The 18790-nt window shown below is 40.8% G+C and overlaps 1 protein-coding gene across 1 annotated transcript in view; it reads right to left on the reverse strand.

Moving 5' to 3' along the window:
- Positions 1 to 18790, reverse strand: part of MEGF10 (multiple EGF like domains 10) — a 165775-nt gene that overhangs the window by 43140 nt on the left and 103845 nt on the right. Inside the window, exons 6-9 of the mRNA XM_059693726.1 lie at positions 15567 to 15813; positions 13544 to 13664; positions 9160 to 9296; positions 3118 to 3330 (exon numbers count right to left, since the gene is read on the reverse strand). Of these exons, the coding sequence (XP_059549709.1) occupies positions 3118 to 3330; positions 9160 to 9296; positions 13544 to 13664; positions 15567 to 15813 (718 nt within the window). The remainder of the gene's footprint in view (positions 1 to 3117; positions 3331 to 9159; positions 9297 to 13543; positions 13665 to 15566; positions 15814 to 18790) is intronic.

Genomic DNA, 18790 nt, shown 5'->3' on the forward strand with positions numbered 1-18790 from the left:
TTATACACATATAGGAACACCTATCATTTTATACACATATATAACTAGATACCCATCTTCTAGTAAAATTTTCAGTTTAAGAGTTAAATTATTATAAGCCCAATACAATATTGGCTAAAATAGAATGAGTTCTAGAGTTTCCTTTTATTCATTTCCTTAGATGTTATTAATGTTCAAATATAATCAGGTGGCAATTGCAAATAGGCACATCCTGATTGCCCACAGCTATTAAATGTCTTTATTAAGAAGAGCTAATATAAATATCTCATGTGGAATCTTACTAAATCTCAAGTTTTATTTTCACATATAATCATTTATCATTTTATTTTTATCAATTGGTGTTGTTACCAAGAGGTCAAAATCATTCCCACCATCGAAGTTAGTTTTCAGTTGAAAAGTCCAGGCCACAGTGACTGTCTTTAGGCTCTATAACAGTACTCTAATTTTAAATGCTAGTATCATGAATGAATATATTTAAATTCATTTGAACCATATGATAAATGGCAAAATAAAAATGGCTACAACTCTGACCATCAAGAGGTAGAATGTACTGAATCTGGACTTGGTTGTGTGACCAGCTTTGTCTAAAGGAATATTAGCAAACATGCCGTAACCAAATGTTTGCAAAATGTTTGCACATTGGAGCTTGCGGCTGTGTCTTGCTGCTTGTCACCATATAGAGAAGCCCAGGCTAACCTGCTAGATGCTGGAGACATAAGATCAGCCACCCCTCTCACCCATCAACTGTTAGCTATGTAAGTGAAGAATTCCAGCCCAATCAGGCTGTAGTTGACCTGCCAACTGAACATAGGGAGACCAACAAAAGAACCACTGAGCTGAGCCCAGCACAAATAGTCATGCCAAAAAAAAAAAAAAGTCACCATTATAGATAATTGTTTTATATTACTAAATTTGGGATAGGATTTTATTTTTAATGCAGCAAATGCTGTACAAACCCCTACCCAAATATACTAGTACGACTGCAATATATGTCAATATGTATGTCCTTATAACTCCAAATTTACCAATAGACAAGCTAAACTAATAGTTTGCATTGTATTAGTTAACTCATTAATTATAATGAAAGGTTTTAAAATATACATAATAAATTATGTAATAGAAAGCTCTACTTGCGTGATTAAATGGTAAAATGAACAAGCTTGACTTTCAAATGATAAAAATATCCTATGGCTTTTAGTTCAAAGGAACCATATGTTTCCAGGAATTTTACATAGAAGTTCAAGATATAAAAATCAGACGCCTGGCTCCACTTGTGAGTTCAACATGATACAGTTATATAATCAACATTCTAATGTTTTTACTAGAAATCTGTAAAAGCTAATTTTGAAAAGTAGCTTTTATTATTAGGAAAGCACTTCACAGGCTATTTGTTTTTTAAACTTCTGATTGTTATGCTTTATTAGACAGGTTTTTGTGTTCTTTTGATCTGTGATTGTCAAATAATTTCATGTACAATTGGTCCTCCTTGTCCATGGTTTTGCATTCAGGATGCAATCAAGCGCAGATCAAAAATATTTAGGAAAAAAAACCCCCCAGAAAGTTCCAAAACAAAACTTAAATTTGCTGAATCCATGTGAAAAAATGATGTGTAGGCATACCCTGCTGTAGCTTACATGCAAATATAAGTGAAATGCAAATACTACCTATTAACTGTCCAATTGTACTTGCCACTGCTAACATGGTCCCCAACAATAAAACCAACATTTTATCTGCTCTTCCAATTCTTCTCCTAGCAGAGCTCCTTTGTATAGGGTTAGTAATCTATTTGGTTTCAGGCTGGGTGTACACACAATGAAATGGCACACTGGCAGTAAAAAAATCTTAACTGTCACTACATGTGGCTTACCTTTGCCGGGACAAGCTTCCTGCAGGAAAGGTAGCCAAACTCATGACTTGTCACTAAATTCTGCCAGCCCCTTAAATATTGGAAAGGTTAAAAACAAACAAGATCCTGTAGAGATTATTTATTTTTACTCCCCAATGTTTGTTTAGCCTTGTCATGTAAAGAGTGACAGGATTTTCCAATAAAGAAAACCAAAAGTTGACTAAAGTAGCTCACAACGTTGCTTGAGATCTTAAGAATGTACTTCTTTGATGTGCCCCACTGAAATGTATGCCAGCATGTGGGTATGTGCGCACGCACTTGCACACAAACACACACACACATGCATGCATACAATGCAAAAGTCCATTTTTTAAAATTCCAAACAATGGTTTAAAAAAAGAGGACCAACCACAGGCTTGTGTTTACTTTTAATTTTTGTGCATTTGAGATCTGATGTGGCCATGAGCTATCTTTTAGAAACATAAATGAAAGAACAGCTGTGCTGAATGCAAATACAGTAATTCTTGTAACGTCTGAGCTGCTGTATAATGCACAACATTTTGGTCAAACTCAACTTTCCCAGCAGGTTACAAATGAAACCCAGAATTCTAAGTGATATGTATCTGGTCCTTGGGGAAGGAAGAGGAAGTCGGGGGGGGGGTGGAAAGATATTTTCAGGGGTAGACAAGGTACAGTGGGGTGGGTGGGATCATGGTTTCCTGTTCTTAAATTCTTCGAGAGATTTTTGAGCTAAGAGACCCCTGTGAGTTTCTATGTCAGGGTAATCAATTCTGAAAACATATTTCACATGTGACAGCCACATGTGGAGCACTTTCACAAAAACGTCCACCGATACACTTCCTCTCTACACAGATGTTCTTTCTGCCAAGCAAAAGATGTTACCGTGAGAATCACTTTGTGAGACTTTTACATACTAAACTGGCTTAACCCATATCTCTCACTGCATCTTTGCTGCTCAGGGAATGTCACAGAATCCCTCTCTCCGGGAAACGCTCCATTAACCTCAGCAAGTTTAATTTTTGCTAGTCACCATTAGTACAGAATAGGATTTGCTATCCACCCACAACCATCTGACGGTGTTAGCACTTCTGATGTAGACCACCTCCCACCAAGCACAAAAGTTTTCCATTCACTCAGTGGTTCCTGCCCAGGACAACTCAGAGGCAGGAACGGTCTTGGGGTGGGAATCTCTCTGCCAATCTCTCCTTTCAAATGGTGGCCATGTCCTTCCAGGGGCAACGGGCCCTCACCTATGAGTGTTGTCCAGGTGGCAGGGGCAGCGCTTGTCACATCTGATGCCGTAGAGCCCATCAGGACACAGGCGCGCCTCGCAGTGTTCACCAGAAAAGCCTGCTTCACAGAGGCAGGAGCCACTCACGTGGTAGCATTTCCCCCTGTTGACACACTGGCAGGTCTCCGCACAGCGCACTCCGTACCTGCCCACAGGGCACTGGTCCTGGCACCTGCCAGGCGGAAGGCGAAAGCGTAAGGTAGACTGGTTAGTACCTTGTGAAACAGTCGATTCAGACAGACCTTGTTATGTATAAACACGTGTTTCCTGGACCCAAAGAGAAAACTGCAGCAGATTCTAAACTAGATTTTAATTCTGTTGGCTTTCACATTGACATTAATTTTAATCTCAGCCATGCAATTAAAGCTATGTAACTAATAAACAAAGTCCTCTTTAGATCTGGGAGGTGTGAGGTACTGAAATCAGATGTTCTCGACTCTACCCTAGGAGCAGAAGCGGGCAGGTTGTAGGAAGGCGTGGAGATCCCTAACGCAAAATATTTATTGAACAAGTTATTGTCTTCTGTTGAGGAGAAGGGCTGCCAAATGGCAAGGAAAAAATATCAGACCTCAAAAGTTCACTTTATTGTTTGGCCTGAGAGGCTCAGTGGTGGAGCGTCCACCTATGAACCAGAGATCAGGGTTCGATCCCCAAGCAGGGCACATGCCCAGTAGAAAGTAACCGATCAATGATTCTCTCTCATCATTGATGTTTCTATCTCTCTCTCCCTCTCCCTTCCTCTTTGAAATCAATAAAAAAATATTTTAAAAAAATCTCTTTACTGACCTTTTGAAAAAATAACATTAGAGCTCAGTCCCAGAGGAAGGACATGCTCTGGGAAGCTGGATCAGGGGGAAGCGAAGTTGTTGGAGGCAATTGTGATAGCGAAGAGAACACTCATTGCTCCAGAGAGAGCAGGACCAGTTCCTGGCCAGCCACGCCTCCTTTCGACCGACTGGGCAAGGTGACTGGATGGAGCTCTCTGCAGCAGAAGGAGTGCTTATAGCCAAGGGAAAGGGAGATGGAGGCTCATCTAGCCAAGCGCTCGCCACAAACAGGGTAGCACTGGGAGTCTCAGCAGCCGCTTCCCATGCTGTGCCAGACCCAGAGTCTAAAATGTAGGTCAGCACTGCACTGTTCAGATGGGTATAATGCGAGCAGCAAGTGCAAAACACATTGACGCATACTGAAAAGCAACAGCAAAGTGGCTGAAAAGCCAATGTTTCCCACACAACTGCATATGTTTAATGATAGGGTGGGGTTACTAACAATACCAGGGCTGGGCAGGAATTCTATTTAAATGTAAAGGATAGATCTTGAGAATCCTTTGATACTTTTCTGGTTAACTCTGGCTCTTGCATATATTAATGTGATAGAGACAAGGAAAAGAGCCTCTTGCAAACTGGATTTCACAGACTCTAGACACCTTTAGGTGTGTGTGTTAACGGGCAAAGTCTTCGAATCAACTGCTCAACAAATTATTTGGTAAATTCCCGAGTAATTGCACTAGCATTTAGCATAAAATCAGACATGTGCTTTACGTTCCACATGCGTTAACCTATTGTTAAACCAGAGCATTTTAAAAAGGTATTCTATTTTTAACTAGTAAGAAGCTTTAATAAGTGACATCACTTAGTTTATTTCTTAAAGGTGTAAACTTCAGAGAAAGAAATACTGAGATCCTATAATTTAGCCCCATTATGGCTCTGCTAAATTCTAGTAAGACAACTTTGCAACCTGTCTGTCCAGGTTTCGTTGCAAGTTAGTACCAAAAAGAAAAAGAGATGTAAAAGAGTTTCTCCCTCTTGCATGGATTTGAAAATAAACCCGAATGCTAAGCGCTGGGCTGCGTGATTGTAACTTAGGAGAAAGCACGGCTCTTCAAGTGGGTGGACCGGGTAGAGATCCGAGGCCTGGAAAAGCATCAGCTACCAAATGACAGGGAAGCAGAGCGTATATTTTATCATGTCTTGGCAGAGACTTCCTTTTCTCTGGGAAAACAATATTCATAATAGCTGGTCCTGGCCATATTTATCTTTCTAACCTATAATTAAATATGCTATTAGTTTGTGTTATAAATGGCAAAAAGCCATTTGAATTTTACTTCCTAAAGTAGCCAGGATGTAAAGCTTGGTTCATATTCCCACTTCTTTTCTGTCAACATTGCACTTGTATGAGAATCCTGTTAATAACAGTTATGCCCATTTCCATCTTCCAAATGTCTAGAAGTAGACATTTTCCATCTTGAAAATAAACATGATCATGAAATAGCTTCTACCTTTCTGATTGGCTGAATGTAAAAGTCTTTTGCAAGCATTCTTATCTCCCTTTTTTGGCCCCTTTATGAAAAAGTAGCATCATTTCCCAGCTAATTTAATGACCCTACTGTTGCTTTTGTGGTACCAAGTGGAACAAGAAAAGCTATCTTAGGAATCAGGAAAACTGGAAATACATTTTCTTAGGAGAGATGACAGAGAGGTGGATAAAAATAGAGCAATAAATATTGGCCACAGTAGAAAAATGAATATTTAGAGTTTCTATATATATTTTTAAGATTTTGAATAACTCCCTGGAATTAGGAAAAATAGATAAGCAATAAATAGAGATAAACTAATACAGCATGATATCAATTCCCAAACCAATGAGGGTCACAAGATTAATACCATTTCGAAAATGATATTGCATCTCACTGTGAACTTGTGGAAAAGAAAGTGAGTTGGCATAGAAGGGGCGGCAGCTTCCTTGTCTTCCTGTCCTTTTGAGCATGTCCCTCCCAGAGTGACTGGAATAATTGGGCCAAACAATGATACAGTGAAAGAATCACATTCCTCACTAAGCCTGGATGGATGAATCAGGCTCCTGCCTTTCAAACTTCTCGGGAGAACATATACAAAGAGCTGCGAACGAGCCCGCTTCCCACAGCCCCAGGTAGAGGACAGGGTTCCTCTGTGGAAGAGCAAGCTGCATCCCCCCAATTTCTGTCTATAATTTCTGACCTCCTTTCTCACACATTCTTCTTCGCTTCGAGGGCAGTATGGACATAGACGTGGCAGGACAGTCTTAGTTTGCATCTGAACAGAGTCCAAAATTGATCCACAAATCTGTCCGTCCAGCTGACATTAGGGAGCACCCATGATGTGCACAGACCCCAGCGAGGCCATCGAAGGCCTCAGAGATTCCCAGACAACCATTAGCATTAAAAACACTCTTTTAACCCCTTTAGAAGAATTTTTGGGAAGATCTAGAAACCAACTTCTCCTTACTCTTGCTTGGCTGTGACACTGTACATTTCCCTTATGATGATATCCTCTCAACCTCTCCGCACACCCCCAAGCCTATTACAGGGGCGGCTCTGCCTGCCCCAAGGTGCCTGTTTTGTTTTCCTGTTTGCCCTCTGGGTGGGAAAGCTGCTCCCACATCCTGCTAATGCTTGGCTGGCAATGCATGTGGTGGTACCTGCTCCTCCAGGCAGCCTCTGGCCTAACCTCAGTCATCAAGTTACTGCTGACTGCTCGGCGCAGCAAAAGACTCTATGCCCTTTCCTTACACCTCCTGCCACAAACTGCCCCATAGCCACACATTGTTTTCCTTTCATATGACAAATGTGCTTGTCCTCACTGCGTGTGTGTGTGTGTGTGTGTGTGTGTGTGTGTGTGTACTCTAGAAACCAGATGGGTATAGACTAATTGAAAACAGAGGTCATGCCATCAGTTCATAAATAATAATAATAATAATAATAATAATAATAATAATAATAGTTACAAGAACAACAACTCAAGAAGCAAGTCCCCTCTTTATTTTCCTTCTCTTTCTCTGGCTCTTCACCTTCCTTGCTTCAAGTCTAAAATTCAACTGAAAATGAGCTGCCATTCCCTTTCCTTATATCCCAAATAAGATGAATATAAGCCTGCCTTATATGTTTGTTGTTTTGTGTTGCCTTGGATTTAAGACTTGAATCCCTAGAGGGCAAAAGACAATTACATTTAAATGTTTAGTGCACTAAAATACTGCACAAACTTGTATTTAGGATTCTGCTTGGTCCTGTGCCTCTCCTTTCCGGACTCATCTTTCTATAATAAGACGTTAGTGACACATGGATCCAGAACTCCTCTAGCAACCTCCTCTCTTCAGTATACAATCACAACTCAGGATGCAGGTCACAAAAATGTACCAAGTAACCTAATTACATGTCATACAAACCAGGCACTAAAGGTGTCAGCAAGTCATAGAATCAAACCATCAAAGAAAAAATTGCATTAGTTATGTTAACAAAATATGGAAAAGCCCTTCATGAAATTAAACATATACTACTAACAAAGTTCCTAAGAAAAATAGGGATTAAAAAGCCCACTTGAGGATGGAAGAGTTTTCTAAGAACCAATGACAAACATGAAACTATACTGAAGTCATTGCCAATAAAATTAGGAACAAAAGGGGAATTCCCATTTTTACCTCTTTTTGTCAACACTGATTTAAAGGTTTTAATTAATGCAATAACTCAAGAAAATGAAATAGTCATTATATATTGAAAAGAAGAGACTGACTTATCTTTATCTTTAGATGATAAAAAAAAATTTAGCATTTGCTAAAAATAACAGAGTTAATGAAAAAGATTGGTAGAAGTAAATATAGGGTGTGGTAAATGCAGGTTTACAGTTGTTTGTATGGAAAATAATAAATAATAATATAAGAATAAACTCTGCATTTCATGTACTCACAACTATAAATCTACTTTTGCCCCATCCTGTATTCAAAAGTAAGTTTTCCTTTATCCAAAAATGCCCAATTAGAAACTGGACTTGAATTTTTCAAAAATTACAAAACGCTTAGTAATACATTTAACAAGGAAGTAGAGAGTCTAACTGGGGAGAAAACACCCTACAGTATTTTATTAAAAGTCATAAAATTAGATCAGGCTTTTAAAAAGAAAAAAAATTAAGGAAGGAGGTTGAAAGAATTCTTAATTCACAGAAACCATCAAAAAATAATGATAGCCAACCCTGGCTGGTGTGGCTAAGTTAGCTGTAGTATCCTCTCGTATACCAAAAGGTTGCAGGTTTGATTCCTGGTCAGGGAACATACAGAAGGCAACAAATTGATATTTCTCTTTCACACTGATGTTTCTCTCTCTATCTCTCTCTTCTTTCTCCCCTCTCTAAAATCAATAAGCATATGCTCAGGTGAGGATTAAAAAAAAAGATAGGTAATATTAATACAGTCCTAACATTACTCAAATTGAAATCACTAGGATTTATACAGTTCATAGAAATCACTCAACTATAATAATAGTTAATATTCATGTTTCAGTACAGTTCTAAATGCTTCAATGTCCTTGTTTAACTCTTATAATAATCCTAGAGGAACGTATAATTATTGTTTGAACATTATAGATGAGGACACAGTTTCCAAAATCTTTGTTTTCGGGCATTACACTCTTTTGCTTCTCAAGTCTCTTTTCTCTAATTTTACATAAATATCCAATGAGCTTGATTACCTTGTTTTCCAGGATACGATGTGGGACCAGGGAGCCCTATAAGTCCCATTGCATCTTACTCTGTCACTGGAGCACAAGAAAATGACTGATATTCTTAATACAATTCTGAATCATTGGAGGTAACATTACATCCAACATATTTTTTAAATATACCTAAGTACACATCCCATTTAAAAATAAACCTATCCAAAATTGTTTACAAGGTAAAAAGTTTTTTGCTTAAAGTGGCTGTCCTAAGCACTCATCTGTTTAGAATGACATATTCTTCATAAGTTATAAAGGGCTGATATTTTTATTTCTAATGCTTTCTCTGTTTCTTCAATTCCCCATCGCCATCTATGATTCAGTTCCTATGCATTGAGCTGGGAAAGAATGTGTCAAACCCTCTGATACCTGGTAGGCGCTCTGGAATATTATAGAACAGTCACAGACACATGGTAATGGAGGCGTTCGCTGGACGCTTTCTCCTCTCACACCATTACAAACAAATACAAGACTGTCCCTTACCGTTCCCCCGTGTATCCTGGACTGCAATGACATTGGCCTGTGGCGGCATCACACGACCCTCCATTATGGCACTGACATTCTTGTGAACAGTTCTTTCCAAAGCGACCCTCGGGGCAAGGCTGACCACACACTGTGCCCTGCATTCAAAGAGACTTGGGAAATCAGATGGGCCTCCAGCCAGGGAAGGGCCAAAGGAGGACGGAGGGAGGAAAGAGAGGAAACAGAAGGGGAAGGAGGGATATGGGAACAGAGCTGCAAGAAACTTAGGGGATTTTAGAACACAGATTCATCTTAAAAAATGTTAGAAAATTTAAACTGACTCATTTACTCAGCAAGCCTAAATCTCAAGACACATTCAAAGGTGGCAGAATAGAATTCTGAAGAAATACCCACCCATATTACAAAACTAAAGCTTAAGATAGAGTCACATCAAGTTATTATGGCAATCTATGGAATTTATAAATCCTTCTAAGAGTTCTTCCTTGTGTCTTACAAGTACAATAAGTCAACAATACTTATTGAGCATCCATTACATAAACAGCAACATCTGGTGCAAATGAAATATCCAAGTGCTTTACCATATGTTCTGGAGAAAATACACATTATCATTAGCTTTCTTTCTTGTAACGTAGCATAACATAAGACTGAAAGTTTGTGTACCTGAATTAACAATAACATCGCCTTAAAAATATGTGAACCTAGACATTTTATTTCAGAAGAAAAACACTTTTATTTTCAGCAGGTTCAACAAACATTACTGGGCCAAGGTCAATAGGAAACCTTATTTCCTGGTAAGAAAAATCAAGAGTAACTTGGACATGTGTCCTCACCCTAGAGGCTGTCCATCTTGTCATATTTATTCCTATTCTATGTGGAAAAGAATAAGATACTGTACCAATAAATCTAGGAAATACTCTATTATTTTCTACTTCACTTGGCCTTATAGCTTATCTGTTTATTGGGATTTTGTTGGAGCAAACAACATATTGCAAATTACAGGAATTTTTAAAATCTTTTTAACTGTTGGAAGCTGTTGTTTTGTTTTCCTTCTCTCTCTCTCTCTCTCTCTCTCTCTCTCTCTCTCTCTCTCTCTCTCTCCAAAAAAAAAAAGGCAGACTGTGGGCACTCTGAAATTGGAGGCTAGTGAGCACCAGATGGTTTTGTAAATGTTTATTCTGGAGAGCATAAGAAAATACATTTCCTCTAACTCTTGGCTACCCACAAAGGCAGTTGGTGTGCTAATTAAGTCTCCTCTGGTGGTTTCTATCTACCTACAAACAGAGAAAGTTCTTCCACAGACTCTTGGAACCAAAAAAACCTTTGAGAGATTATTCAAATCAATGCCTAACTGGGAATCATCATGTGCCAGGCACAGCACTTGAACTCTGAGAATCAAAGATAAGGTCACAACCCTTATTAACTGACAATGTGGTGAGGGGGACAGATGTAAAAATAACTAATCCCTCCATGAGCACAACGTATAAACATGACTGAAGGAATAATACACAAAGGATCAATCTGTGGGAAGCAGGGGTTCTGGTGACAATTCTACTCTCTCAGGGACTTAGTCTAACTACTCAGCTTGTAACAATCCCACATAAGCTTCAGAAATGCTGTTGAAATGTTGTTTATGAGTAAGGATTAATGTGGGCAAACAGCTTTAAGTAGGACATTAATTCTGGTTGACATATATGTGTGTGTGTGTGTGTGTGTGTGTGTGTGTGTGTGTGTGTGTAATAGGAAGGTATATTCATCTTTGAAAGGCACCTAGGATGATAGCACAAATAAAATGTTAAAAAAGAATTATAAGATGGAAGCTCAACTACACACAGAGAAAGATGACCTGAAGCATTCCATACAAAACCAGGTAGGGGGCCCGGAGTGTAGAGGAGGCTCCACTGGGCTGATGGAGACGGCCACCTGCCCACCTACTGGGTGGGACTCACGGTCAAACCCTGTGGTTACCACTATACCGCATCATGTCCACCCCAACCAAGAAGAAAGCTTCAATCTCAGATGAAGCAACTCTACATTTGATGTCTAACAAAAGCCCCAAGAGTATAAAATCTACAGCTTCTCATTCAAAAAACACATAGTTCTCTCCAGCAAAATCCTTCCCCTACCAAGGACAAAGCAATGACCAGTATTGACAAAAGGCTAGATATAAGAAGGAAAAGAAGAGAAAGAGTCAAAGATAACTCACAGATAATTCAACATTTCTACCTTAGGCCACTAAGAGAAATATTGGTTTTAACTAAGATTTTTTTTTCTCTTAAAGTAGAAGAGGAGTAGGCTTAAGAAAGGCTTGGGTGTACAAATTTGGTTTTATTAATATTGACTTTGATGGGCCTGCTTGAACCACCTCAGTGCTCCTTCCATGATCCCTTGTCCACCTTATCATCAGTGCCCAATAAAAGGCCCCTCACTCTCACTTTACCACTTCATGGAACTTCTCCAGGCTCTGCCTCCAGAATCAGACCTTGTCTTGCTTGTTTACCATTTCTAACTCTCACCTTGGGTCTGGTATTTGGTTTCCACTTGTCCCAGCGGTCTGAACATCTTGACCTCTCCCTTACTTCCCATGACTTTCCTGGGATCTAGACTCCAGTTCTCCTTTGCTCCATGCCTACAACACGGGTAATACCAAACCAACTCCATCCCATGTCTGGCTCATAGGCCTCCAGCTTGGGCAGCACCTAGACCAGTGATGGCAAACCTATGACACGCATGTCAGAGGTGACACGCGAACTCATTTTTTTGGTTAATTTTTCTTTGTTAAATGGCATTTAAATATATAAAATAAATATCAAAAATATAAATCTTTGTTTTACTACGGTTGCAAATATCAAAAATTTCTATATGTGACACGGCACCAGAGTTAAGTTAGGGTTTTTCAAAATGCTGACACACCGAGCTCAAAAGGTTCGCCATCACTGGCATAGACAGACGGTGGCTTCATACTTAGTAATCTGGGTTGGTGTGTCTGACAGGATAGTGACAGACACGTGTCTAGGCAAGTTAAGATTTGGGAAAATCAGCATATGATTGTCAAAGCCATGGGTGTGGATGAGATTTTCAGAGACTTATACCAAGAACAGAGAAGAAGGACAAGACTGAAACCTAGAGAATAATACAATAAAGTGATCTGTATGAGGAGAAGGATTAGGAAAGGAGATCTTTAGTGAGAGGTAGGAGAGAGGGTTATCAGGGAAATGGAGGAAAAAGAGATTAACAAAGGGAAGTGGATGAGAAGCAGTGTCAAAAGCTTTGGAGAAGTGAAGCTAATGAGAATAGAAGAGTGGAATGAGAATGGATTTGGCAATTAAGAAGTCACTTCACTATACAAGAGCAGCTTCCCACCCTTATGGAGATAGAAAATGATCATGAAACAAATTGCTCTTTTATTTTTTATTTGCTAATAAAGGAAGCAGACATTGGTCATTCACTCTTCTGCCTTCCAGCAGACTTATGCACAAACCAACTCAGAGGAATAAGAACCAATGTTATTTCCTCATTTCAGAGAAATCTAGCTAGTAAACCCGTTTTGACATTGTGCATCGCACATCACATTTAGATTGTGTGATGCCACATAAAGAAAGAGTATCATGGTCAATGTATGGCAATTGTGGTAGGTTATAGCTTCCTCTTGGATTATGATACTAAAGGCTCTAAAGCAGTGATGGCGAACCTTTTGAGCTCGGCGTGTCAGCATTTTGAAAAACCCTAACTTAACTCTGCTGCCGTGTCACATATAGAAATTTGTTGATATTTGCAACCATAGTAAAACAAAGATTTATATTTTGATATTTATTTTATACATTTAAATGCCATTTAACAAAGAAAAATCAACCAAAAAAATGAGTTCACGTGTCACCTCTGACACGCGTGTCATAGGTTCGCCATCACTGCTCTAAAGAGTTTTGCAACACTTGGGAAATTTGGTTTCCCTGAAGGTATCTCCAGATTGATATGACCAGATAACTTTTTCATATAACACTTATTCTGTTGAAAATAACAGTCTCAAAGAACAATAGTGATCAACAGAACATAATTATGAAAATGATTATTTAAGTACGTACAGTGTTTAACAGCTCTGGCTGCCATATGTAAGATGAGATGTTTCCCTCTTATATCCTGAGGGGAAATGCAGGACAGATGGCCTACTATCTTTTCCACAAGGGCCCTTACTGCACTTCAAGTTCATGATTGAATCACCCTCTGCCGTCTCTGGACTGAAGCATTCCAGCTTTGAAGTGGTTGGGTATTTCCAGTTTTGGAATCTTTAACCGTGAGTGTAACTTTATTTTGTGCTAAAGTCCTCCACGTGCGTTTTCACCTGAGTATCCTGAAACAGGTGACTTTTGGAGGGAGGAAGGGAGCTTACCAGCCAGCCAGGAGGACAGGCGCATTCCCCAGTGACGTGATGACACACTCCTCCATTCTGGCAGGGGCATCTCTGCTCACACTGTGGACCATGCTTGCCAGGGGGACAAAGATCCTCACAGCTGAGGGATTAATGGGTGACAAAGGGTACCATTATTTATTCCACCACACGACCCTTAGGTTCACAGACACAACTGCACCCAGAGTCCTAAAATAGACCAGCTTTCTCTGTTCAACATTGTTCGTTTCATTAACACTGAGAGCGTTGATCATATTGGCTGGAAGGGTCTTTGAGGGGCCACCTGGTCCTTCCTTTTGTTTTAGGGTACTGTCTGATGAAACCATTTCAATTTGAGGAGAATCTGTCCTCTCTGAGTGCGCCAAGAATGACTCGGGTTGGCAAAGCACGCCTGGTGTCAGGAACTTTCCATGTAACTTTCATAAAGCCCACATGCTACACTGGAAATCTACTTTTGTTTGTGCATTTGTTCTAACCTTGAAGGAGACTGAAATGTTTGCACATCTCCACTCTGTGCACATATTTTTCATAAACAATTTTCAGACCCTCTCCTTCAGATGGACCGGTTTCCATGCCTTTAACCTTCTGTGCCATATTGTGTGAACCAGCCTTCTTCTCTAAGCCTTTGTCATTTTTTCTCTCTGGTGAAACTGCTCCAAGTTTCCAAAGCCCTATTCAATTGCAGCCTTAATAAAAACCCATAGAAGCAATATTAACAATTAAATCATTTGGGATGGTTATTCATTCTTTTGAAAATTAGGGCTTTCTAGGCTAATGCACTTTTTCTCTAGCTCTACTTTATAGCCCCAATACTGTCAGCAGGAAGTATTTACCTAATCAGCCCCATTTTCCCCCAAGTTCTAGTTCTATGATTTACAACTATAATTTTCTCAGTAAGGGAACAAGATTTTTCCATCTCCTACTTTTTTTTTTTTTTTTGGCAAATTCTGCCTCTTACTCTGTTTGCTATCACAGATGCTCCTCAACTTACAATGAGATTACATCCCAATAAACCCATCGTGAATTGAAAACATAACTTCAAAATGCAGTTAACATACCTAACCTACTGGACATTATAGCTTGCGCAGCCTACCTTACATGTGCTCAGAACACTTCCATTAGCCTTCAGTTGGGCAAAATCACCTAACACAATGAACATGCTCTAGAGCACCAGAGGTTACCCTCGTGATCGGGGAGCTGTGGCTCAGCGCCACTGCCCAGCGTCACCAGAGACTATCACGGCATATCAGCGGTCCCAGAGAAGATCAAAATTCAAAATATTCACAGCGTGGTTTCTACTGAATGTGTCTCGCTTCACACCAGCCTAAATCTGAAAAATCGTTAAGTTGGAGCATTGTTAAGTTGGGGGGGACCATCTGTACAAAGTGAAGACTGTCCTTCCCACAAAAGAAAGTGGAGGCTAAGTAGTTGCTTCATTGTTCTCCGGAAGGAGTTAACCATCCTATACAGACGTGATACATAGACTTATATATTCACAAAGCAACATACGTACCTAGGGGCATTAATGAGCCCAGTTCTCCTTTTATCCTGGGCTATTTCTAACAACTTCTCCCTTTCCTCTTTTCTAAGGCACTGAACCCATCCAGTTTTATCCAGCTAATTAATTTGCCACACGGAACAGGAAAACGAGAACCATTAGAACCAGTGGTGTAAAAGGAATGTGACTGTGGGAGAATCAAAGAGGAACTTCAACTCTGCCCCAGCAACCCCCAACTGGCCATCCAGCCCAACATCCTGGCCCGCTCTATCTCGTCCTGCCCAGAGCAAAGCACGGAAGCTGGCCCTGAGACTCTGCTGGGCTCTGGTGCTCAAGGGTCAGACAGCAGGATCACCTCGTGGCCATCACTGCTGATCCCACCTCTGTGCCTGGACGCCTGCCCTCTCAGGCAGCAACAGAAACAGAAGCACAGGAATAAGATGGCAGCGGCAGCATGAGTGCAGGGAGGGGTGAGCTCTGCACGCAGCTCAGCGGTCTGTCACTTACAAGGCTCCGGTGTACCCGGGTGGGCAGCGGCACTCTCCTGTGGCGTGGTCGCAGGTGGCTCCGTTCTGGCACTGGCATCTCTGGTGACAGTCGTTCCCGTAGGTCCCCTGCTCACAGCGCTCCTCGCAGCGCCAGCCCCGGAAGCCCGCGGCGCAGTGGCAGGCCCCCGTGATGGGGTTGCACAGGGCCCTGTTTTTGCACTGGCACCGGCTGCTGCAGTGCGGCCCCCAGTGATCGCCATCGCAGGCTGAGGTTGGGGAGAGAAACACGAGGGCATCAGAGTGTGGGGAGGGTAATGGCAACCTCTTCAGAACCAGCTTTCCTCTCTCAGAGAAAACGGCTTACTGACCCCTCCACCGCCATTCCTTAGCTGGGCGTCAGGGCCCCAGCACCCACCCAGGGCAATGCCTCACACACCGATGTTCAGCACTAAGTGCGCCACTTCCCATCACTCCACTGCCGAAGCTCAGCTACACGTTCCAGCTCCATGCCTTGCTCAGCCTGTTCCCTGCCCCCGAGTGTGGAGTTTGCTGTGAGAGTGGTTGGCTGGGGGAGGGTGTGTGTGTGGGGGGGGGAGGGGGGGGGCGGTTTGAAGATGAGGCTGGCCAGGCAGGTGGGAATGGTCAATGGTCGGCTCAAACAGGGCGTTTATGCACACTAAGAAGTTGGATTGCATCTTTTGGACAAGGAAGTGGCAGTAAAGGATTTTAAGCAACGAGGAACACTGAGGATATGTCTCCCAGTAAGGTCACTGGCTGCGGTGTAAGGAAAGGGCAGGAAGGAGCTGACAGTGGGAGGCAGGAGTGCCGGGCCAGAGGAATGGCAGGAGGTCAGGTCAGTGAGGGGCCTGACCTCGGTGTGTGATCATGAAGACCAAGAGGGGACCTACAGGCGGAGTGGAGGAGTGGACTGGCCCTGCTCTGGGTCTGAGCTGAGCTCTCTCCAAGCTGATCTGTTTTCAAAGTATCTATCAAAATCTGTGTGGCTGGGACATAAGCAGAAAAGGCAGGAAAATTTTTGACTAAAATGTTTAAATTCATTGACTTATATTAAAAATAAGACAACAATGAAACAGAAAATCGACAGCAAATAATGAAATAAATAGGCACATGAAACCAGGTAAGCCAAAGGCAGAAAAAAACTTTTGAAAGATAGATTTAAAAGTACAGTTGCAAAGAAAAGGAAGAGCGGCTGTAATTCAAGTCAATGAGCAGGAAAAGGGGAGCGGGGAAGGGAAAAAAACCTCAACCCCAAACAGTCTAAAAATTATAAAGGGCGATGATAAGCAAAACCTACTCTTCATATGCACTGCCTAGCCAGTCGTGCATTTATTTATTAATTAGATGCTATAAAAATCACAAGGGAAGATGCACCCTGCCTAGAGCTCTTAGGATAAATTGCTTTTATGGGGAAAAAAAAGTGTCATTTCATAAAAATGTTATAACTTCAACAGGCCTGAAATGAACTATTGAGGAAGAAAACAAACAAAAATTAGGCATATGGCAAACAACAAATTAGACATACAGGATTCATCTTCCAATATGAGAACCTACCTTTCATTCCATACTCCCAAAAGGTTGAATTGAATAATTCTGTTTTTAATCAGTATGGCTTTGGTCTCATTAGTACTTTACTAAACATACTTTAACACAATTAAAAACAATGAGAGAGAATTCTTGAGCCTAAAGCAGATCAAGAAAGCAATTACCTAAGAACTCACAATGTTCTTTCAGAAAATAAGATTAGGTGGTCTTTCCAAGATGAGATTTAAGCCTAATTGTTATTCATATGAATTGTTTCTTTTATTGCTTATGGATAAGGATAAAGAAATTTTTTTTTCAATTCTAACTCTTTCAATCTAGGATTTTTTTTTTAAATTACCTGTATGTTCCTTTACATCCTTTCAGTGATCCCAGGGAGAATCTATCCTGTTTTTAAGGTCCACTAAAATGAATTCCATAGTCCTTTATAATGTGTTCCCTGGCCCATCGATGTTAAGAGTAAGGAAAAAATCTTCATTCCACGTAAGACAAATCTGCTATCCTGTAATTTGATCCCTTTTCCTCCTGTTCTCCTTACAGTACAGTCCATTCACCACTGTTCTCTATATTATAAGTGATCTTATCCTTGGAATATGAATGCATCCTTGATCTTGCTCTTGCTAGACTAGATACTATAGTCCCAATACTTTTACTTGTTTTTTTAAAGTTTATTCAATTTCACTCATTTTCTTTGCTAAACCCTCTCCAAGTTCCCATATCCTCTCAACTTCCAGGAGCGTCATATACTAAATACCTACTTTCTCCCCTTATGTATAATAGAGGATTAATTGATTGACACAAAAAAATAATTTTAGCTAACAAAATTACCTTCATAATGGCACCAAGATGATGTCAAACGTATGAAAAAAATCATGATGAGTTAGAGTGCTGGTTCCCCACTGTGACACTGTGTAAGCATGGGCCGAGCCCATGTGTTTTACAGAATGTTTGACAACAACAGGTGAGTGGCAGGAAGAAGGCACAGGGGTCAGAGCTGGTCTCTCCTCTCCTCTGACCCATTTCCACATCCCATTCAACTGCTTCTCTCCCAGCAGAACAGCCAGGCAGAGAGAGACCAGTTCTATTTTCTTGGGATTCAATTCAAAAACAAAAATGAAAAGCCTAAATATATCTCATGATAGAAGCAAGTATATAGCAGGGATTGATAACTAGCAGCATCAAAGAAAGGGTTTCAGGCTTTTAAAGGAATATTATCATGCAGACATGGTTAATTTCCTGGCTCTATCTAAGCACTGTGGTATGCTTTGAAGTGACAGCTTCTCCCCTCGGGCTGTATTTTCCTAAAAGGCCCCTGATACATGGGGGATGTGTTTCCCTAAAAGGCCCCTCATATATGGGCCTCACAATGTATTCACTGGTCACCAACAGGGGCTATGCTGGGGGGAAATCCACATACAGAAGTTTACAGACAAACAGTCAAGAAGTGGAAGAGTGGGACACAGAAGCCTGGCTTGAATTAAGGCATCACCGTGACTTCCTTCCTTTCTTCATTTGTCATGTTTAACCACATCAACGCATCCATTTTTCAACGGATCCCAGTGAGTGACACGGTTTATCACACAAAAGCCAGCTTTCTTCCCTGGTTCCTGGACAATAGGCAGAATGGCTTCCTTATGTTTGGCACCAAGCTTAACCAATTATCCTGAGTTCAAGTACTGTGCC

Source organism: Myotis daubentonii, chromosome 4 (assembly GCF_963259705.1).
Source record: "Myotis daubentonii chromosome 4, mMyoDau2.1, whole genome shotgun sequence".
NCBI lineage: Eukaryota > Metazoa > Chordata > Mammalia > Chiroptera > Vespertilionidae > Myotis > Myotis daubentonii.